Source organism: Notamacropus eugenii, chromosome 5 (genome assembly GCF_028372415.1).
Source record: "Notamacropus eugenii isolate mMacEug1 chromosome 5, mMacEug1.pri_v2, whole genome shotgun sequence".
Taxonomy (NCBI): domain Eukaryota; kingdom Metazoa; phylum Chordata; class Mammalia; order Diprotodontia; family Macropodidae; genus Notamacropus; species Notamacropus eugenii.
In genome coordinates, this window is record NC_092876.1 from 55,531,271 (window position 1) to 55,552,588 (window position 21,318).

At 43.1% G+C, this 21,318-nt stretch overlaps 1 protein-coding gene across 4 annotated transcripts in view; it reads left to right on the forward strand.

Annotated features, from left to right (window-relative positions):
* Positions 1-21,178, forward strand: part of LOC140504262 (chloride channel protein ClC-Kb-like) — a 32,403-nt gene extending 11,225 nt beyond the window's left edge. For 2 of the 4 annotated variants that reach the window (XM_072609000.1, XM_072608998.1), the window contains 10 exons: positions 205-306; positions 1,106-1,190; positions 1,861-2,034; positions 2,614-2,683; positions 6,153-6,266; positions 13,021-13,234; positions 13,804-13,937; positions 16,238-16,326; positions 17,108-17,191; positions 20,005-20,378. In XM_072609000.1, coding sequence (XP_072465101.1) covers positions 205-306; positions 1,106-1,190; positions 1,861-2,034; positions 2,614-2,683; positions 6,153-6,266; positions 13,021-13,234; positions 13,804-13,937; positions 16,238-16,326; positions 17,108-17,191; positions 20,005-20,142 — 1,204 coding nt within the window. In that variant the 3' untranslated portion in view covers positions 20,143-20,378. The other 2 variants (XR_011967033.1, XM_072609001.1) reach the window with 2 other exon arrangements.
* The last annotated feature ends 140 nt before the right edge of the window (positions 21,179-21,318 follow it).

The window sequence follows — 21,318 nt, forward strand, 5'->3', positions numbered from 1 at the left end:
TGGGCCATTGACTGGGCATGGGCCTCCCTATTCTCAGGGTGCCCCTAGCCTGCCAGTCCCCCCTTTCCTCTACTATGAACCCCAGGCTCTACAGATACAAGTGGATGGTAATTCTGCTGACTTATTTCTAGAGTCCCTAGCCAGGAAGAGGGGGAGGGGATCTGAGTTGGATTTCAGGGTTCCTCTTGTTCCCTCTCCTTCCAGGTTTGTCTGTGGGATTGTGAGCTGTGCCTACATCTTTGGACATCGCTGTTTTGCATTGTTTGTTCAAACGAACTGGATTACCAAAAAACTACTTGCAACAGAGTATGAATCAGGATGAAGGGTTGACAAAAGTTTGGTGGATGGTGTTTCTCACTACAACTCTTCCTGAGCACCCATCAGCTAAGCTGGGCCCCCTTCCCCAATTCTGAGCCCATAGCCCTGATGATCAGGCCGTACTCCAGGCCCTAGGATCAATCACTCAGTCAATAAACACTTATTAAGTGCCTACAAAACTTAAATACTTTGACCATATGATGAAAAGATGGGATTCATTGGAAAAGATAGTGATGCTGGGAAAAACTGAAGGCAGAAAGAAAAGGGGAGGGCAGAGGATGAGATGGTTGTATAGTGTCATTGAACATGAGCTTGGACAGACTTTGGGAGAGAGAGAAAGATAGAGGGGTCTGGGGGGCCATGTTCCATGGGGTCATATGGCTGAACCACTGAACAACAACAAAAGCCCCTACTATGTGCCAGGCACTGTACCAGTGCTGGGGATACAAAGAGGCCAAGGATAAGAGGGATCTGGACAATGAGGTGAGGTGGAACATGCCCAGTCAACAAGCCTTTGTTAAGTGTTTACTGGGTGCCAAACCTTGTACATAGAAGGACAAAAACCAGAGTTCCTGCCTCCAGGGAGCTTGCATTCCAATGGGGATGGGGGTGGGGAGAGACAACAGCCCTAGGCAGACACAGGATCTCTACAGAGTCAATAGAAGACCCCTAAGATGGGAAGTCACTAGGACATTGTGAGAACACCCCTCACTCCCGGCAGCTCCTCTCTGACCCATGGATAGGGGATAGAATGGGATGATCCTGGCTGCCTTTCTCTCCCTTCCAGCAAGCCTGTGTACTCAGCCCTGGTGGCCCTGCTTCTGGCCTCCATCACCTACCCACACAGCCTGGGAAGATTCATGGCCTCCAGGGTGAGAGGGACATGAGGGGGCAGAGCTAGGTCCCTCAATCTAAGTCCAGTGCTTCCCCCCATATGTCACCAGAGCCCATTACTGCAGAGAAGTATAAACAAGGCTCTCTGCTCTCAAAACAGTCTAGATGAGGAGACAGGACCCCCAGGCACCACCTACACCACACAGTGAATGCTAAGTGCCAAGTGAGGGGAAGAGAAGGAAACATTGATTAAGTGCCTGCCATGTGTCAGGCACTGTGCTCAGACCTTTATAAATATTATTATTTATAAATATTATCTTGTTTGATCCTCACAACAACCCTGTGAAGTAGATGCTCTTGTTATCTCTGTTACAATTGAGGAAACTGAGGTAGACAGAGGTGGAGTGCTTTCTCCAGGGTCACAAAGCTGGTAAATGTCTGAGGCTGGATTTGAACTCAGACATTCCTGATTCCAGGACAAGTGCTCTATCACCTGCACCACCAACTGCTTCTGGATATGAGCAGTATAGACAGTGACTGGTACTACAGTTCAGAGGAGGTTACTGTGGGCAGGGGTAAGTCGGAGTGTACAGGGAAGGCTCCCTAGATGAGTTTGGAGACCTTGGGTAGGAGAGAGCAATGGTGGGGGTTGGAGGGGGAGTAGGGAGAAACATCTATGAGAATTTTTACTCCCATCTCCACCCCCAGTTGTCTATGAGTTTGTACCTGGATTCACTGTTTGACAACCAATCCTGGGCCCTGCTTTCCCGGAATTCTTCCCCTGAATGGCCTCCAGAAGTGGACCCCAACAATCTATGGTTTGAGTGGTACCATCCCCAGTTTACCATCTTTGGCACCCTTGCCTTCTTCCTGGCCATGAAGGTAAGTGTCCCCACCTGGGTCCCCTTGACTTCCTTGCTGCCTTTTCTAACCTGGCAGTTTCCCCACTCAGGTACCATCTCTTCTACCCCTTTATTTCCCTGACCATCTTGGCTTGCTGTGGTTGAGGCTGTACCTGGGTCAGCCTGGGCAGGCTGGTGGTGAGAGCTTGGGCTCTGGAGCCAGGAGACCAAAATCCCAGCTCTGACATCTAGTCCCTATGTGAAAGGAGTAAGTCATTTTACTTTCTGGGCCTCCTTGCCTCATCTGCAGCATGAGGAGACTGAACCTCATGCAGGCTCCTGCTGGCTCTCAGTCTATGACTGTAGGAGTCAATGGACTGCTCAGAGATTTGAGGTGCCTAGGTCTCCATGTGGGTGTTGGGTGCCTTGGGAGTATATGGCTTGGGCACTCCTAGCCATCTCTATCATGGCTCATTTCCCAACATGCTTTACCCTACTAGCATCCAGCCCATGATCATCCCCTCAATTGGCCCTCCCTCCCTCCCTCCTTCACATCTCCTACCTGCTGGACATCCCTTCCAAACATGCCCTTACTCTAGGACCCTATCTCTACCAACAGTTTTGGATGTTGATTCTTGCCACCACAATACCCATGCCAGCTGGATATTTCTTGCCTGTATTTGTCTATGGTGAGTCTGGAGGGTCCACAGGTGGTTGGTACTATATAATCTTTAACTTGCAAAGTTACTCCCTGCATGCCCAGTATATGTGGAAGAGGTCTGGGACCTGGGAATGGACTGCCTGCCAGAAGCTCTTGAAGACATTCACTTAGTAAGTCTTTGCAGAATAAGTCTTGTGTGTAAGAAAGGATGCTAGGCATTGTGGCCACTACAAAAGCTAATAGGACCTTAGGTTGTATTAAGAGAAGCATAGCATTTAGAGTGAGGGAGGTGACAAGTCCCAATGCATGCTGTCTTGGGCAGAACACATCTAGAATGTCCTCTTCAGTTCTGGGCACCACATTATAGAGAAAACATTGGCAAGGTGAAACACATGAAGAAGGCAATCTGCATGGTGAGGAGAGGACTGAAGATCATGCTGTTCTGGGATTGTTTGAAAGAACTCGGCATGTTTAACTTAGAGAAAAAAGGGCTCAAGGGGACCCTGATAGCTGTCTTCAAGTATTTCTAAATCTGTCACATGGAAGAAGAAAGATATATTCTGCTTGGTTCCAGGAAGGAGAACTTAGGAATAGTGAATGGAAGGTGCTTGTTATTCAGTTGTTTTCAATTGTTTCAGACTCTTCATGATTCCATTTGGGGTTTTCTTGGCAGAGATACTGGAGTGGTTTGCTATTTCCTTCATCATCTCATTTTACTTATGAGGAAACTGAGACAAACACGGTGAATTGACTTGCCCAGGGTCACCCAGCTAGTGAGTGCCTGAAACCAGATTTGAACTAAGGTCTTCATGACTCCAGGGCCATTGTTCTATCCATTGCACCCATCCTGAAGGAGGCACCTGGATGGAAAGTTACAGAGAGTCAAATCTTAATTAAATATAGGGAAAATTTTGTTAACAATTGGGAGTATCCAAATGTGGAAACTCAGGAAGTTGTGGGACCACCTTCACTGGAAGTCTTCAAACAGAGACTGGATGGCTCCTGGTTGGGGGCACTTGAGAGGGGACTCCTGCTCAGGCAAAATGGACCAGATGGCCTAGATTTGTCATAGAGTGTAGAGAATGATGGGGATTTGAAGGCAGGAAGACATAGGTGTGAATCCTGCCTCAAACATTTAGCTTCACACCTGGAGCAAGGCACTTAATGTTGCTGGCTCTCTGGTTGATTTTTGATTATAGAGACCAGGTGTAAAGCTATGATCCTCCCTTTGACAAGTCACTTACATTTTATAGGCCTCAGTTTCCTCATCTGTAAAATGGACTAAATAACCTCCATGTTTCTTTTATACTCTAAAGATATGAGTTTATATATCTGTGATTCTGAGGACTAAACTCCCAAGGGTTGTCTGACTGTATTCTGCTCCATAATTTTATCTTTTTTTTTTATTTTTAACACAGTTTATAACAGATAAAGCAATTCAAACTTTTAGTCAGGTGATACATCTTTTTAAAGCATTTACAATGTGGACCACAAAAGAATTTTTTTTTAAACATAAGCCAATTGAGACACAGATAATATTCATGTTGCTAACTTCACAAGCTCTTGACCTAATTGTCTCCTCAGTATTACTAAGAATAAAAGGACCCTAACTTAATGTTGTTGGTCTAAAGTCCTGTGCCTAATAGCTTAATTGCAGGCAGCCTCGGATGTTCCTCTACCCATAATCTGTAATTGAATAGATCTGGTATTAAGCTTACAAACCTTTTGACTATAGGAAATTGCCACCAACAGTAGGGAAACAATATCTCCCCAACTTCATGTCAGTTCCAGGCAGGAGTAGACTGCATTGTCAGGCTTAACATCTGCCAGGTGTCATTGGGGAAATTGAGTCAGGAGAATCCCACCTCAGCCCATGCTGAACAGCTGCTTTTCTACTCTTCCCTTGAGATCACCTATGCAGTTCATATCAGCATCTCATGAGCTTACTGGCATCATGTAATGGAGGCTCAGATTGCCTTTCTTGCTTCCCATATCTGGAGTTAGACTCAGAAGAATAGTCACTTAGTAGTCCCATAGCATTTAAAAATGGCAAGTTCCTATAACCAGGTTTTAAATATGGTTATAGTTTCACTTTGGCTAAGGAACATCTTTTAGGCAAGTCTTAAGTGGCTTACATGTCTTTCTATACATGTTCTAGTTCCTGATTAAATGGCAATCATAAAATCAAATGTACCATTAAAACCTTGGCTTTTCCATCAATGCCAAATTTTACCCGAGGTTACCTTCCTCTAGGAAATTTAGACTGAAATTCTTTTCTCCAAACTAAAGATGTCATTGATTTATTCTCAGTAATTAATTCAGTCTATTGTTTTAATACTAATTGCTTTTACTTCACTTTGTAACATGACCAATTTTTCTCCCCATCACCCCTCTCTTCCCACTTCTTAATACCTTGCATTCTGTTTGCTCCTTCCCTCAATGCACCCTCCCCTCCATCACACCCCACCCCTGTCCTATCCCCATCTTCTCTCTTTTCTTGCAGGGCAAGATAAATTTCCATACCCCTATCCCTGTAGTTCTTATTTCCCGATTATATGCAATAAAAATTCTCAACATTCGTTTCTACTACTTTGAATTCCAACTTCTCTCCCTGCCCCCCTCCCTTCCCAGCCCCACTAAGACGGGCAGCAATTCAATACAGACTAAACATGTGCTGTTTTGCAAAAGACCTCCATAATAATTATGTTGTGTAATACTAATTATATTGCCCTCTGACCTACCCTCTCCCCCTTACTTTCCCCCCCACAATTGACCTTGACCCTTCTCGAAAGTGTTTATTTCTAGTGACTCCCTTCTCCCATTTGCCCTCCCTTCTAACATTCCCTTCGCTCCACTTGTTGCCTCCTCTTCTACTTTCCTGTGGTGTGATATATATTTTCATATCAAATTTAGTGAGCATGTTATTCCTTCCTTCAGCCACATGTGGGGAGAGTAGCTTTATTTATCCCCCCCTTCCCTTCTCCCTTATCTCCGCTATTGAATAAGATTTTTCTTATCTCTTTTATGAGTTATAGCCTGCCTCGTTTCATTACTCGCTTTCTCTTTCTGGAATTTTCCTCCTTCACCCCTTAATTTTTATTTTATTTTATTTTATTGTATTTTGTGTGTGTGTGTGTGTGTGTGTGTGGATATCATCTCTTCTGATATAACACACCCTGTACTCTCTATCTATCTACATGTATGTGTGTGAGTGTGTGTGTACAATCTTTCCAACTACCCAAATACTGAGAAAAGATTCAAGAGTTAAAAATATTTTCTTTCCATGTAGTAATGTAAACAATTCAGCTTTAGAGAGTCTTTTATGATTTTTCTTTTTTTCTCCCTGTTTACCTGTTCATGCTTCTCTTGATTTTTGTCTTGGGAAGTCACATAATTTTATCTTAAAGACAGTTTGGGCACGTGGAAGGACTTCAAGACGTTTCTGGCAGTAGAGCAGATCGGGTCTCACTTCTTACCCTTCTCCCAATTTTTGCCAGGAGCTGCCATTGGACGAATTTTTGGTGAGATCCTAGCTGTCATCTTCCCAGAGGGCATCAAGACGGATGATGGGGTCATCAATACCATCATTCCTGGTGCATATGCCCTGGCAGGTAAATTTCTCTGAGTGACCAAAGAATATTAACCATGCCTGAGCCTCTGGGGCAACTTGAGGAGAACTACCTGTGGTCGGGTAGTGGTAAGCAAAGGACACCAAACTAAGCCTGACCTCAGAGTCACAGGAACCAGGACCACAGGCAGGCCCTGGTCCAAGGCCAATCTTGCTTAAGGACAAAAGTTTTTCCCAGGTTGTCCCCTCCTCTGAGAGTATCTCAGGCTCACTCTGTGTAGCACCAATTTGATACCCATAGCAGCCACTAAGGATATACATGAGTATTTCTAGGGTAAATTCACAAAATAAACCCTCTTCCTCAAAGACAAAACCAAGATATTTATTCAAATAAAGAAAGCCAATTCCACCATGGTAACAACAAAGTTTGTACACATTACCAATAAAGGGAACACGGCCATCTCCAAGCCTTCCCTCTGTCAGCTCTCCCCACAAACAAGCTCCCTTAGACAAAATCATTCCCTCTCTCACTCACACTAGCTGCTCTGCTCTGTCTGCTCTATCAACTCTGCCTCACTCTCTCTTCCTGTTGCACCCTTCCTGCTGCATCCATTGGGCAAGCTTCTCCCACCTTTGACTCTATGTGACTCAAGCTGTGGGCTGGGCCAAAGTTCAAAGCAGGTTACATGGGCATATTAAGGGGCAGGAAAGATCTTCAAATTCCCTTACCATTACATTCTTCCCCAAGATCTTTCATATCCATTAATATGTCAGTGGGTGTTTAGGGGTGACTGGTATCAACATAACTTCACAACAATATAATGGGGATAACACAAAATAAACACATAAAACAATATCTTAGGGTGGGGACTTGAGCACAAACACTCCCATCATTCCCCCCCTCAAATGAATGGAACCCAAAATTCCTTGAGATAAGGCGTGAGGGTCTCTTCTAGAACTACTTCCTGCTGAGATTAGATGTAGAGCTGTTCCCTGCCTCGAGAGGTCCCAGTTGAAAGATCAGTTCTTTAGCCTTATCCAGAGCTTGGTCAATGCCAAGACCAGGGGTGACATATTGTAGTCCAGCTTAAGCAGTCAGTCATCTACAAGTGAAGGACACTAAGCCTGCAGGAGACAAATCTAGCAAACAGGTTAAACAGACAAAACCCAAAAAGAGTAAGGAGATAATAACCAGAAGCAGGCTAAATATAGCTTCATCCGTGCTTCTGGAGTCCATGAACCCACTATCATAACCTTATTCGCAGTAAAATATATGAGTTAAGGGCACAATTTGATGGTCATCGTCTCATGAATAAACAACAGTTACAGTATTATCTTTCCTGTGTGCTATAATCTCCGCAGCCTTTGGAATATTGTCTGGCTTCCATTTTACCCATACTTTAGCTCCTAATTTTATTCTATCAGAACCAAACCCTTCAGTTCCTGACAGTTGTTTCAGAAGGAGTCACTTCTCCCAAGGGGTATTGTTTTACAGGGAATAATGATCTCTTGAGCTATCATTTTTACAAAACTGTATAGGTTCTTCAACTAAATTTTGGAATACCACAATAATTTCTCCTCAATAATTAGAATCTATTACTCCAGCCAATACATATATTCCTCATGCTGCTAATCCTGATTTAGGTAATATCCATCCAAAAGATTTTTAGGGATTCTCATCCATATTCCAGTCAAGATTTTTCTTATTTCTTTTCTATCCAACCAAAAGTCCTCTAAACAATGTAAATCATCTCCTAATGAACCAGGTGGTCCTGGATGCACTGCTGGGACATCTTGCCTCACAATCTAGTGCTCAATATTTGGGATCTTACGTGTTTGCTGTGTTCTAATTTGCAGATTTCGGGTCATCATTCTGGCTAGAGATGTACTTTCTCCCAATGGTCAATTATTCAAATTACATAAAACAGTAAACAAAGTATCTTTCCAATGTTTATAAGAATTATTAGAACTTAACTTTCTTAACTATTCTTTCAATAATCCATTCATTCTTTCAATTAACCCAGATGCTTGTGGATAATATAGAACATGATATATCTATCCTCTATTGTTTAATATACAATATCTCTTCATTTAATGCCTTTAAAATGTGATGCTGTCACTTCAAATCTGCATTGGGGTTCCATAATATAGACTTATGACGTCTAGAGTTTTACAGGTGGCTTTCTGGGTCACATTTTTATAAGGACAAGCCATTAGTACACATGAATTGGGGTCAACACCAGTACACATAAATTTGCATCCTTTACCTTGGGGTAGGGGTCCAATATAATCTATCTGCCAAATTTGGGCTGGGGCTTTTCCCCTTGCTATCTCTCCAGTTACTACCTGAGGAACAGTTTGTTCCTTTTCCAGTTGACATATATGGCATTCTTCCGCTACCTGTTTTAACAATGAATGAGAGATATTAATACCTAGATCTTGTGCCCAGTGGTATGTGGCCTCGACTCCTAAATGGCTGACTGTTTGATGGACTCATTTTGTTAGTAACAGGTCATGGATTGATGTCAGAGTAGGGAAAACATGTTGATTAGCAATATTTGCTAGTTGATCAGCATGTGCATTGTAACTACATCAGCATCTACATGAAAAACTGACAAATTAGTAATCAAAGACATGTCCCACATATCTTCCCATAATTCTTTGCCCCAGACTTGTTTACCATGAATTTCCCAATTTTGATTTTTCCATATGGGCTATATAGCTAATCCATTAGCTAATACCCATTAATCAGTAAATATATGATACTATCTTCCCTGTTTTGTTTTAATGGTGTACTGGCATAAGTTCAGCATATTGACTACTTCTGTCTGTCCCAGTACTTTCCAAAGTCCACCAACTACATCAGTTAAAGGCTATCACTTTCCAATGTCTCTTATGGCCCAAAATATTTTACTGTCCCATCAGTAAATCATAGGTGTTTCTTTTGTTCCTCGGTTAATCTATCATATCCCTCATTCCATTTTACCAAGGATTGTACCAACTGTTGCCTTTGGTTCAAGGGATGTATCATTTCCTTCAGTATCTATATTTGCTATAGATTCATGTAAAGCAGAAACTGCACTTTTGTCTATTTTGGATCTCTTTTGAATGTACCATTTCCATTTAATTATGCTAGCCTCTTGTGCATGTCCAATTCTGTGGGAAGCTGGGGTACTCCTTATCCAGTTCATAAGCTGAATTCCAGGCCTTAATATTACTTTAGAGCCCAGAATCAGTTGTTCAGTCTCTACCAAAGTCTAATATGCAGCTAGCAACTGCTTTTCAAAAGGGGTATATTGAATTCCAGATGAAGGGAGTTTCCTAGACCAAAATCCTAAGGGTACATTTTGCTTTTTTTGTTTTTGCCATAAACTCCAGTTTGTATATTCATCCTGTACAGTCACTTGTAATTCCACTGGACCACTTTGCATAGGTCATAAATCTAGGGCCATCTGTATAGTAGCCTTGGATTCTTCAAAAGCTTTACTCTCCTCAAGTCCCCAGTCAAATTCCTATTTCTTTCTAGTAACTTTATATAAGGGTTTCAAAATCTGTCTCAAATGCAGAATGTGATGTTTCCAATATCCAAATAATTTTATAAACTTTTGGGCCTCTTTCTTATTGATGGGGATAAGAAAATCCTGAATCTTTTGTTGGGCTTGCGGGAGAATGTCAGCCCCTTATGCCATTGTATGCCTAAAAATTTTACTCTTTGAGCTGGTCCTTGAACCTCTACAGGGTTAAATTCCCACCCTTTGCTTTTCATATCCTATATTAAAAGCATCAAACTCTTCTCCACTTCTTATACATTTTTTCCTATATTATAATATCATCTATGTAGTGGGTAAACTGTATACCAGGTAGTTCTAATTCATCCAAACGTTCAACCACAATCTTATGACAAATAGTAGGGCTATGCAGATATCCTTGTGGCAAGCAGGTAAAAGTATATTGTTAGCCCTGCCAAGTGAAATTAAACTGATCCCATTATTTAGAATCTATTGAGATAGTAAAGAAAGCATTGGCTAAATCAGTAACTGTATACCAAGTCCCATCATATTTCTGGATCTTTTCTATTAAGCTAATGGTATCTAGAACAGCAGTACACAAGGTGGGAGTCAATTTATTCAGTTGTTTATAATCCACTGTCATCCTTCATGTCCCATCTGACTTTCATAGTGGTCAGACAGAGTTATTCTATGGAGTGGTCTTGCCTCAACATATTCCTTTATAATATTGGTAATTTCGTCTTGCCCTCCTGGCACACAACACTGCTTTAAAATAACTACTTCAGAAGGTTCAGGTAAAGGAACTGGGTCCATTTTTATTTTACCCACTAAAATTGTATTAATTCTTATTTTTTTCACTACAAATTAGTATCTCCTCTTAGGTAAATTTAAAGTCATACCTCTCAATATATCTGTTGCAATGATGTATTCAGGAATGGCTACAGTTGCCATGGTATATTCTTTCTTAGATAATTGTCCAATTTTCATTGTTAGTTTAACTTACCTGGCTGATATTTCAGCCCCTCCCGGTCTTGTGATGGTAACAGGAGTTCCAGGTTTAAATTTGTTAAGTTTTCCACGTATAAGGGAAGCCTCTGCTCCAGTATCTATTAATGCCCTAATTATAGTAGTTGGTCCATTTTTCCCATATATGGTTAAACTGATATGAGGTCTGTGATCTCATCTGTGTATTTCTTTAATCTGAGCTGGGGCTTGGTCAATTTCCTGTTATCCAGGAAGGTGTGACAAACTTGGATACAATGTTTCAGGAGGATCCGTAGGGGTAGTTCTTACTTCCCTATTCCATTTAATAGTAAGTCCCTTTTCTCAGTACTTCTTCTATATATTTCGTTAGCTGGAATACCATCTATTCTTCCAAAATCTATCCCTGCTGTTAATAAAGCAGTAAACAATTCTTTCCTTGTTAATCTAATCTAATTTAGAATCTACTGGTTATTTGCTCTTCTCTCTTGAGGAAACTTATCTCTTCCCCATTCCCCCAAGTCACCTAACTGTGAAATCTTACCCTCACCTCTGAAAAAGGGAGCCCTATTTCCCCAATTAGTAGAGTTAGAATCAGGTGCTTATAAGCAGGAGGAGAAGTTTTAACTATTTCATTCTTGTGAGAAACTGTTAAGAGAGTGCTATGATAAGCCTCAGCATCTCTGACCATTACTGCAATTTTCATTACCTCTTCCTTTAACTTTCTCATATAGTTTCTAAGTCAATGTCCACTAGGCCACATAGAATCAATGGGATACTGCTTATTGCATCCCTCTGCAGCTTAAGCTAACAGATTACTTTCATTGTTACCTCCTTGAATATGATAATCCCTAAAAGCCTGTTCTACAAAAGGATTCTGACTAATACCTATGATTTTCAAACAATCTATGTTATCTATTCATACTCTTCCAGCCCCTTCATGATTCTCACCATCCAAGATACTAATGATTCTCCCATTTTTTTGGGTGAATCTACTAAAAATATCAGCGACCTCCAGCTGAGTAAAATCCTCAGTTACTTCCTTAAACACTGTGTGCCCCACCCCCCAGTTCTTCCGTTTCTTTTATAATATTGGATACATGCTCACATTCCTAGCAGCCTCCTCATCCAAATTTGTTTCATTTTCCTCCCACACATCTTCCTCCCAGGTGTCTGGGCCCCAGTCAAGCCCTGCAGATGCAAGGGTTGCATTCATTTTCCTGTTGTTAACTCCCCCCCTTTTTTGAGCCACTCTCACAACTGTTTTTTCTGTCATCACCCGAAAATTTTTAGCATACTCTTCTTAAGGAAAGTTCAGATGACGCAGCATAGAAAACTTCTTGTACACATCCCCTAACTCCTTTTTCAGGTGAACCTTTTCCTTTGGCAATTTGTATCTACTGTAGTATGATACTATGTCATACTATAGTATGATAGCTTGTTAACAATATTCATCCTCTTCTACGTACTCCTGCCATTTCTCTCCCTGGTTCTATTAGTATTCCTTCCAAAAATCTTTCTAAATCTCTGGGCTTTCTATAGCCTCAGTTCCCAGTTTTCATAAAGTCTTATACTTTTATCCCATTCTCTCACCAGGGAGAAATAAGGTAAATCCTCTCATTCGAGGATATCCATTTCCTTTGCTAGGGCCTTCCTGTCTCCAAGTAGAGGATTTATATTTCACGATCCCATCCTTGTCACCATTTGTAATGCCAATGTGATACCCATGGCAGCCACTATGGATATACATGTATTTTCAGGGCATATTCACAAAATATAAGCTCTCTTCCTCAAAGACAAAACCAAAATATTTATTCAGATACCAGAAATGCCATGATAGCCATAGTAGCAAAAAGTTTGTACACATTACCAATGAAGGGAGCACAGTCATCCCCAAGCCTTCCCTCTGTCAGACATTTCCACAAACAAGCTCCCTTAGGCAAAGTCACTCCCTCTCTCACTCACACTAGCTGCTCTGCTCTGCTTTACCTACTCTCTCACTTTCAGCTTTGCCTCACTCTTTCTTCCTGCTCCATCTGTTTGGCAAGCTCCTCCCACCATTGGCTCCATGTGACTCAAGCTGTGGGCTGGGCCAAAGCTCAGAACAGGTCACTTGGGTCTATTAAGGCTCAGGGAAGATCTTCAAATTCCCTTACCACTACATTCTGACCTAGGCCTTTGGTGCTGGGTGTTGATCCCTCCCTAGTACCCATCCTTGTTAAACCCAGAGGTTGCAGGAGGTAGAGAGGGAATTGGGTTGTGGTGGTCTGGGGCTAACTCCCAGCTTTCCTCCCAACTCCTTCATAGGAGCTGCTGCCTTCTCAGGAGCAGTGACTCACACCATCTCCCCAGCCTTGCTGGTCTTCGAGGTAACAGGCCAGTTTGTCCATGTACTTCCTGTACTGATGGCTGTGCTGGCTGCCAATGCTGTGTGTCAGAATTTCCAGCCCTCCTTCTATGATAATGGCATCATCCTGAAGAAGCTTCCCTATCTGCCCCGGGTCCTGGGCCGCAAGCTCAAGTGAGTTCTAACCATTGCCAGCTGCTTGGTGGGCTGGGAAGAAGACCCAGGACTCCTTCATAGGGCCTGCTGTCCTGGAAAGAGCACTGATTGGAGGCAGAGGCTCTATATTGCTGAATACCTATGTAACCAGGAGCAAGAAATTTCTCCTCTCTGGTCTTCAGTTTATTTACTTGTAAAACATGTGGTTTGGACTAGATAACTTTAAAATGTCTTCCAGCTCTATAACTATGGTTCCACAATCCTCCTGGCTCTGATATTCTAAGGGTATTCCCAGCTCTGCAATTCAGTGTTCTAAGGACCCTCCCAGCTCTGACATCCTGTGTTCTAAGACCCTTCCCAGATCTGAAATCCTGTGTTCTAAGAGATCCTCAAGCTCTAGTAATCTTAAACAGTTGTATTCATTCCTTACATCTTCTATTTATGACCTAGACCAAAGGAAGTCTCTCTTTCTGCCCCCCTTGCCATGATATCTTCCTCTCCAGATTCCCAGGGCAACACAAAGGCCATATTTCTGGTAAGGAGGTCATTCCCAGCTTCTTCCTTAACTGAGTCTCTTTTCTCCACAGCTCTTACTGGGTGACTGCTGAGCTCTTCATGAACCCACACATTACTACCCTGTCCAAAGATTCTTCCTTGGATGAGGTGGTCCAAACTGTGACCTCCACAGAAGCTTCTGAATACCCCCTGGTAGAGAGTGCAGGTGACCTGTGGGAGGGAGAGGGCTTGGCATTGCCCTTCCTTTTCTTTTAGTCTCTTGCCTGGAGGAGAAAAAGCCAGGGATGGAAGCAGGAGAGATCTTTATAAAGCACCTATTGTATACAAGGTGCCATGGTCAACATTGGGCTACCAAGGTAGAAGGATACAACACTGACCCAGCCCACAAGGACTTTATGATCTGATGGTGAGAAGGCTAAATCCACTTGACTAGGATCCAGAGGGCAATGAAGTATAATAGAGAGATCCAATGAATATAGTATGTTTAGCCAGAGGACCTGAATTCAAATCCCACCTTATATGCCAGCTACCTTTGTGACCTTAAGCTTCAATTTCCCCCCTTGTAAAATGAAGGGCTTGGATTTCTTCCAGCTCTATATCTATAGCCCTAAGTCACTTCTTGAGCCTCAGTTTCTCCCTCTGTAAAAGGGGAGAGTTGGATGTGATAGCTTCTGAGGTCTCTCTGTCTCTGTATCTATGGTGATAGGGCTTAACTGTGTAATAGACAGTTTGGAGAGAGAGGAAGTATGTTTGCCTTGGTGGAGGAGACTGGTCAGGAAAGGCTTCATGGAGGAGTACACAGTACTTGATTTGAAGCTTTAAGGAAAAGAAGCTATTTCCCAAATGGAGATGAGGAGTTCATTCCAGTGTGGGCATGGGCTAGCCCATGGGCTAGCCTTAGTCTGCCTGGCCCCTGAGAGCAAGGGCAGTTAGGAACAATGGGTAGAAGCTGGAGAGAGAGACAGAAAGACAGAGAGAGAGAGAGAGAGAGAGAGAGACAAACACAGACACACACACACAGACACAGAGAGAGATAGAAGGTGGGAGAGAGAGAGTACGTTAACCTCAGTGTCAGGAGAAGCTTCCTAACAATTCGAGCTGTCCCAAGGTGGCATGGGAGGCCTTGATGGGGGTGCTGCTGTAGAGGGGATTGGTAGATCAGGAATGGCTCACACTGGTTGATCTCTGAGGTTTCTTCCATGGCTAAAAGTCCAGTCCAGCTGGAACATAATGTCCATGAGAGTGAGGGATATGAATGAATTGAGAAAAGCAAGGATGAGACACATCGTAGAGGGCTTTGAATGCCAGGATCAGGCTTGCTCTGGAGACCCCTGGGAGTCACTGGAGGCTTTTGAGTAGATAATTGTAGGTTCACAGATTTAGAGACAGAAGAGACTTGGGAAATCCTCATTTGCAGATGAGGAACCAGCCTGAGGCCAAGGGAAGGGCAGGGAAGTCACCAGACTCACAGTTTGCTACCCAGATGGCAGATTCAGGATTTGACTGCAAGTTCACAACTCCAAATTTCACTTCTGTTCCCCTGTCCCAGACTGCTTCCCCAATAGCTATCATTTCCCAGAGTGCTTTCTGGTTTGGAGAGGATTGAGGGAGTTTCTCTGAGCTGCAGAGTGAGGGATGATTACAGAGGGAGGCAGGAAAGTCAGTTATAAAAGCTAGGGCAACAACCCCAGCTGTGTGACTATGAAAGATCCACATTACCTCTCTGAATTTGTTTTATTTATTATAAAATGAGGAGATCAAAGGTAGCGAGCACCCAGTGCAAATTGCATTTTAAAATGCAAATTCAACAAAACAAATAAAGATGCAGCAGAACATAGATAATATTAATATGTGCTTTTCTAAGCCAACATGCACCATCATTTAGTGGCCTCCATTTCTTTTTTTTTTAATTTGTTTTGAACACAGTTTATAACAGAAAAAGCAATTCCAACTTTTGGTCAGGTGATATTTCCTTTTAAAGCATTTACAATATGGACCACAAAAGGATTTTTTTTTTTAACATTAACCAACTGAGACATAAATAATACTTATGTTTGCCAACTTCCTAAGCTCATGACCTAATTGTCTCCACAGTATTACTAAGAATTAAAGGACCCTAACTTATTGTTGTTGGTCTAAAGTCTTATGCCTAATTTTAGCTTAATTTTAGACAACCTCAGATGCTCCCCCTCCATTTCTATTTGAATTTGATACCACTGTCCTAGAAGACCACAAGTCCCTCCCAGCACTGATATTCTATGATTCTAAACCAAGGCTGGTGGAGAGACTAGAAGAAAAGCCCATTGGGTCTTTCCACAAAGATTCCTCTCCCCTTTAATTCCCCATCTCCTGCTCCCCCCTCAGTGGACTGTTCTACCTCCTCCAGCTGTTCTCCTGATCCATTGCCCTGCCCTCTCCCTCCACCACTTTCATTGAGGTCTGACCTGAATTCTCATCCAATCACATGCTCCTGTCTCTTCTCCCCTTTTCTCTTTCCTGCTCCAGAATCCCAGCTCTTGGTGGGTGTCATACGTAGGGACCAGCTGTTGCCATTCCTGCAGGCAGAGCCGACCACCCAGGCACCCAGGCACCAGGTGGGTGAAGTGTTGGAGGCAATGCCCAAGCCCAACCACACACCCAAGATAAGGGTGGTGGGAGGAGATATCTAACAACCTTCTAAAGGAGGGAGCACAATGAGGAGAGAGGGGAGAAGGCTGAGGCCATGGTGAGGGACTGGGCTGGCAGACCCTGGGGTGGGAGTGAGGAGGAGGGGCTCAGACCCATACAGAGTAGTAGGAAACCCCTCTCCCAACTGGTAACCTGTCCTAAAGCTCTGTTATGGGTAGGCAGTGTGACTTAACACATACAGAGCTCTCAATGGAGTCAGGAAGACTTGGATTGGAGCCCTGCCTCAGACACATAAGGACTATGTGACACTGGGCAAGTCATTCAATCTCTTCATCACCCTGATGACTCTAAGTTACAGAGACTGTAGTAACTCTGCATTGATAGAGCTCATTCTCCACCAAGAGGTCCATATGTGATAAAATCACAAGCTTGGAAAGAAAGAAAAGAATGAAGGAAGGAAGCAAGGAAGTGAGAGAGGAAAAGAGGAAGGAAGGAAGAGAAAGAAAGAAAAAGAGGAGGGAGGGAAGAAAATCAGGAAGGAAGGAAAAGAGGGAGGAATAAATGAAGAAAAAAAGAAAAGGAAGGAGGAGAAAAAAGAAAAAGGAAAGAAGGGAGAGAGGAGGGAGGCAGGAGAGAGGGAAGAATCTCTTCCATGTCCTTTCTACCTAGTGTAGTCTGGCGGGGGGAAGGGGTAAGTAGGACATTTTGGCTGCTACTCCATTAGCCCTCTCTTTCTCATCTTCCCAGTGGAGTCTCCATGAGGTCCTGGCTGAAGGCTGCCCAGTGGAGCCAGTAACCCTACAGGTGTCCCCCCAGACTTCCCTACACCAGGTAAGTAAGTAAATATGCGCTAGGGGGCGGCAGAGAGCAGTGGTGCTTTCAAAGGTGTGAATCAGAACTAAGGGAGGACAGGGAGGGGCTGTCTGGACACTTGCAAAGAACGTGGATTCAGGTCCAGCCCTGGCTCAGCCATTTACTTGCCATGTGATTTTGAGCAAGTATTCCCTTCTCTAGACCTCAGTTTTCCGATCTGTAAAATTCCAGTGTTAAAAGGGATGGATCTCTAGAGTCTATTTCAACACATATTCATTAGTAAAGATCTAGGGGCCAGCCATTGTGCATTGGCCACACAAGGAGAAAAAAGCAAAGTATGATGAAACAGTCCCTGCCCTCAAGGAGTTTCTGTTCTACTGGATTCTTGAGCTCTGGTGTCTTGAGAATCTGCAGCACCAGAGAGGGATTCATTTGGATGCATTGTAGATTCATTTTTTCTTTCTTAAAAAAAAATTTTTTAAGCACAGAGATTTAAAATTTGTTTCACTTCCAAATTCTCTCTCCCCCCTCCTCCCACCTAACGAGAAGAAAACCTATTAAAAATTTGAAGGAAAAAAAGGAATGTACATGGTAATTATGTTGTATATTTGAAAGGAATAAAAAGTTGTACCTAATAAATTTGTGGTTTTATGTACAATCATTTTTATTTGTCTTATGTTAAGGGAAGACTTAAATTATTCTATAAATTAAAAAATAAAATTTAATAGTGATTCAAAAAAACCAAAAAATTATTAGAAAACAAATTTGTATAGTCACACAAAACAAATTTTTGCACTACCTGCATTAAAAAAAGGAAGAAAAAGAAACAAAAAACTGTCAGTCTGCAGTAGGAGTCCATCATTTCTGTCTCTGGAGGGAGATAGCATGTTTCCTCATGAATCCTTTGTAATTGTGGAGATTCATTTTGACGAAATGTTCCCCAGATAAGGGAACAGGTGGTTCAGTGGATAGAGTACTAGCCCTGGAGTCAGAAAGGCCTGAGTTAAATGGGGCCCCATGCATTTCCTAGCTGTGTGACCCTGGGTAAGTCACTTAATCCTCAGTTTTCTCTTCTGGAAATTTTATATTATATAATTATATAGAAATAAATATAATTATAAAAAAATATAATCTGGAAATTAATAACAGCACCTACCTCCCAGGATTGTCATAAGGATCAAATAAGATCATTGTAAATCAATTAGCACAGTCTCTGACTGGCACAGAGTAAGTGACATATAAATATAAATTAGCAATTATTATTTTAGAGTCCTAGACTGGAGTCAGTAAGATCTGAATTCAAATACAGCCTCAGACACTTCTTAGCTATGGGACTTTGGGCAAGTCTCTCTTCACCTCAGTTTCCTCAGCTCTAAAATGGGGACGATATCTCTTAGAGTTGGTGCAAAAGTCAAATGAAATGACCTTTGTCAAGTGCCTGGCATGTAGGAAGTGCTCTATAACTACGTGTATCCTTATCTGATAGAATATAAACTCCCTGAAGGCAGGTGCTGGTCTCTTTCATTCCTATTTCTATTCCAGCACCAAATATGGTGCCTACCACATAATGAGCACTTAATAAATTAATTATAAATAAATTGTAAATTAATTGATTGAAATGCCAGTCCAGGAATTGACAGATTTGAGGTGAGTTTTGCCTACAAACAGAACTGTTAGAAGCCAAGGTCTGTCCTGTGTGTGGTTCAGGGTCCCTTCCACCTGAGTTCCTAAAAGCCTACCTGTTTTTTGCTGGCCTGGAAACCCTGTTGGGTAGGGAAACATGGATCCCTTTAAACCCAAGAATGCCACTCAAGGCATGAATGGATAATCACAATTACATCAGAGCCTCTTAGAGAAGAGTGAGCTGTGACTCAGTAGGCTCATCTGTGAAGTGGGAATTATAATCTCTGCCCTGCTTACCTGCCAGGAACACTTTGGTAAGGAGGAGAGGATGTTTTGGGAGGCACAAATAGCCAGTTATTGTTGTTAATTCTATGTATTGGTCCTTGGACCATCAGCAGCACAGGGAGAAGGGAGGGTAAGGAAAGCTCATAGGACTGTAGGTGCAGAGCCAGAGATCTTAGAGATTATAGTTAGGATTTCTATAGTATTTTGTAAATCCTCTCGAGTTTTAGGGTAACAACAATTCTGGAAGGTAGATGCCATTATCCCCATTTTACAGATAAAGAAACTGAGGCAGGAAGAGGTGAATGACTTGCTCAGGATCACACAGCTAGTAAGTGTGAAGCAGGACTTGAACTTAGGTCTTCCTGACTCCAGGTTCAATACTCTATCCACTGCACCACCCAGTAGGCACTCAATTAATGCTTGCTGACTGACTAATCCAGAGTCAGTGACTTGTCCTAGGTTAGAAGTCTGTACACTTTAGACTTTGAGCAAGTCACCTCAGCTTCTTGGGTCTGTTCCCACCTCTGTAAAAATGGGGGGGGGTTACACTACCTAGACGTTCTCTAAGATCCCTTCCCACTCTATGCCCTGCCCTGTGGTCCAGTTCCCAGCTTCTCAATACTCCACATGTAGGAAGATTCTTCTGTGGGAGCAGACTGCCCTCTGCTGGCCACTTTGGTAACTACAGGGAATGTGCTCATTCTCTCCTCCCCTCCCCCGATCCCTGCCATCCCCGCCATCAAACTGGGGAAACTGAGGCAAATGTAAAGGCAGTCTTGCCAGAGGGCATCTAAGAGTCCTTTATCTTACAACACTTCTCTCCTTACTGAGCTCATCCTAGGAATTTTGCCAAATTCACCATTTCAGGATCCCTGTCTTCTCCCCACCCTTTGCAGTACTAAATCCACCTTTCTCTTTCCCAGGTCCACAATCTCTTTGAACTCTTGAAAATGCAGAGGATCTTGGTGACATCGATGGGCCGAGTGGTGGGCTTCATCTCCTGGGTGGAGGTACCATGGATGGGGAAGGGAGGAACCAGACAGAGGTGGACATTGATCTGAAGTAACTCCAACGGTTCAAGGTCTAGACCTTATGCAGTCTTTAGTCCAACTCCTTGTCCAAGGGGCAACTCAGGTCTCAGGGGTTCCCAGTGGGGATTTGATTCTAGGATTTGGTTCTAGGTTCCAGGTCAAGCCAAGAGGAAAAATCTTCAGGACGTTGGGGCCAGAGAGACACAGTTGCTTGGTTTTTGAGTACCCCCTCTCCACCCCCAAACAACCCATGCCCATCTTCTCTTCTCTAGCTGAAGAAGGCCATTGCTGACCTGGCGAATCCCTCAGCTCCTAAATAAAGCAGCCTGGTGGAGGAGAAAGATGTGGAGCCCACCAGCACCATCCTATTGGCTTGATCAAGGAACCAGGCTATTGCTGCTACTACCACTGCTTCCATTGTTTGTGTTACTAATGGCCCTTAGGTTCATCTCTTCCCTGACACAGCCCCCACCCCTAAGCCCACTCCCTTCAACACTGGGTCACAGGATCTAGAATCTTTGTGGTCCTCAGGGCTCTTCTTGCCCAGTTCAGTGGGCTGTAAGCTCCTTGAGGGTAGGGATCATTGTCTATTTGACCTGTAGAGTTCCTGTTCCTAGTCTGACACCATGTGCGTGCTTAATAAATGCTCATAGAATTACACAGAATCTCTTCATTTTACAAACTTTCTAAACCCAATGAGGGTAAGTGATTTGCAAAGTGGGAAGCAGCAGAGATCAAGATTTGAATCCAGACCCTCAAGGTTCCTTTCACTCTCCTTAAGTTTCCAGGGGCAGCTTTAGCAAAAAATTGTTTCCTTTTTGTGTCTTCCTGTAAGGGGTTAAAGGTCAGAACAGATTCTGTCCCATGCCCCTAGCTGCAATGGCCCACCCAGGGCAGAGCATCTTGGATCCTGGGAGTGTCCATTGGGCACCTCTGGTCCTCTGTCACCAGGGAGGAGCTGAGGTGGGACTCAGCAGCCCATGACTCCTTATCTACCTTGTTAAAAAGGCCAGTCTTTCCCCATCCCCCACATGCTCAATCCTCCTATACAATAGTTACTGTCCTGCCCCCCAAAGTCTCGGGCTAGGGAAAATTAAAGTGAAATTCTGGGTTTCCAGTGGTTTTCATTTCAGCAGTATGGATCTCTGACCTTGGAAGATGGAAGAGCTTTGCCCTTGTCTGTGACTTACTGATGAAATGAAAATG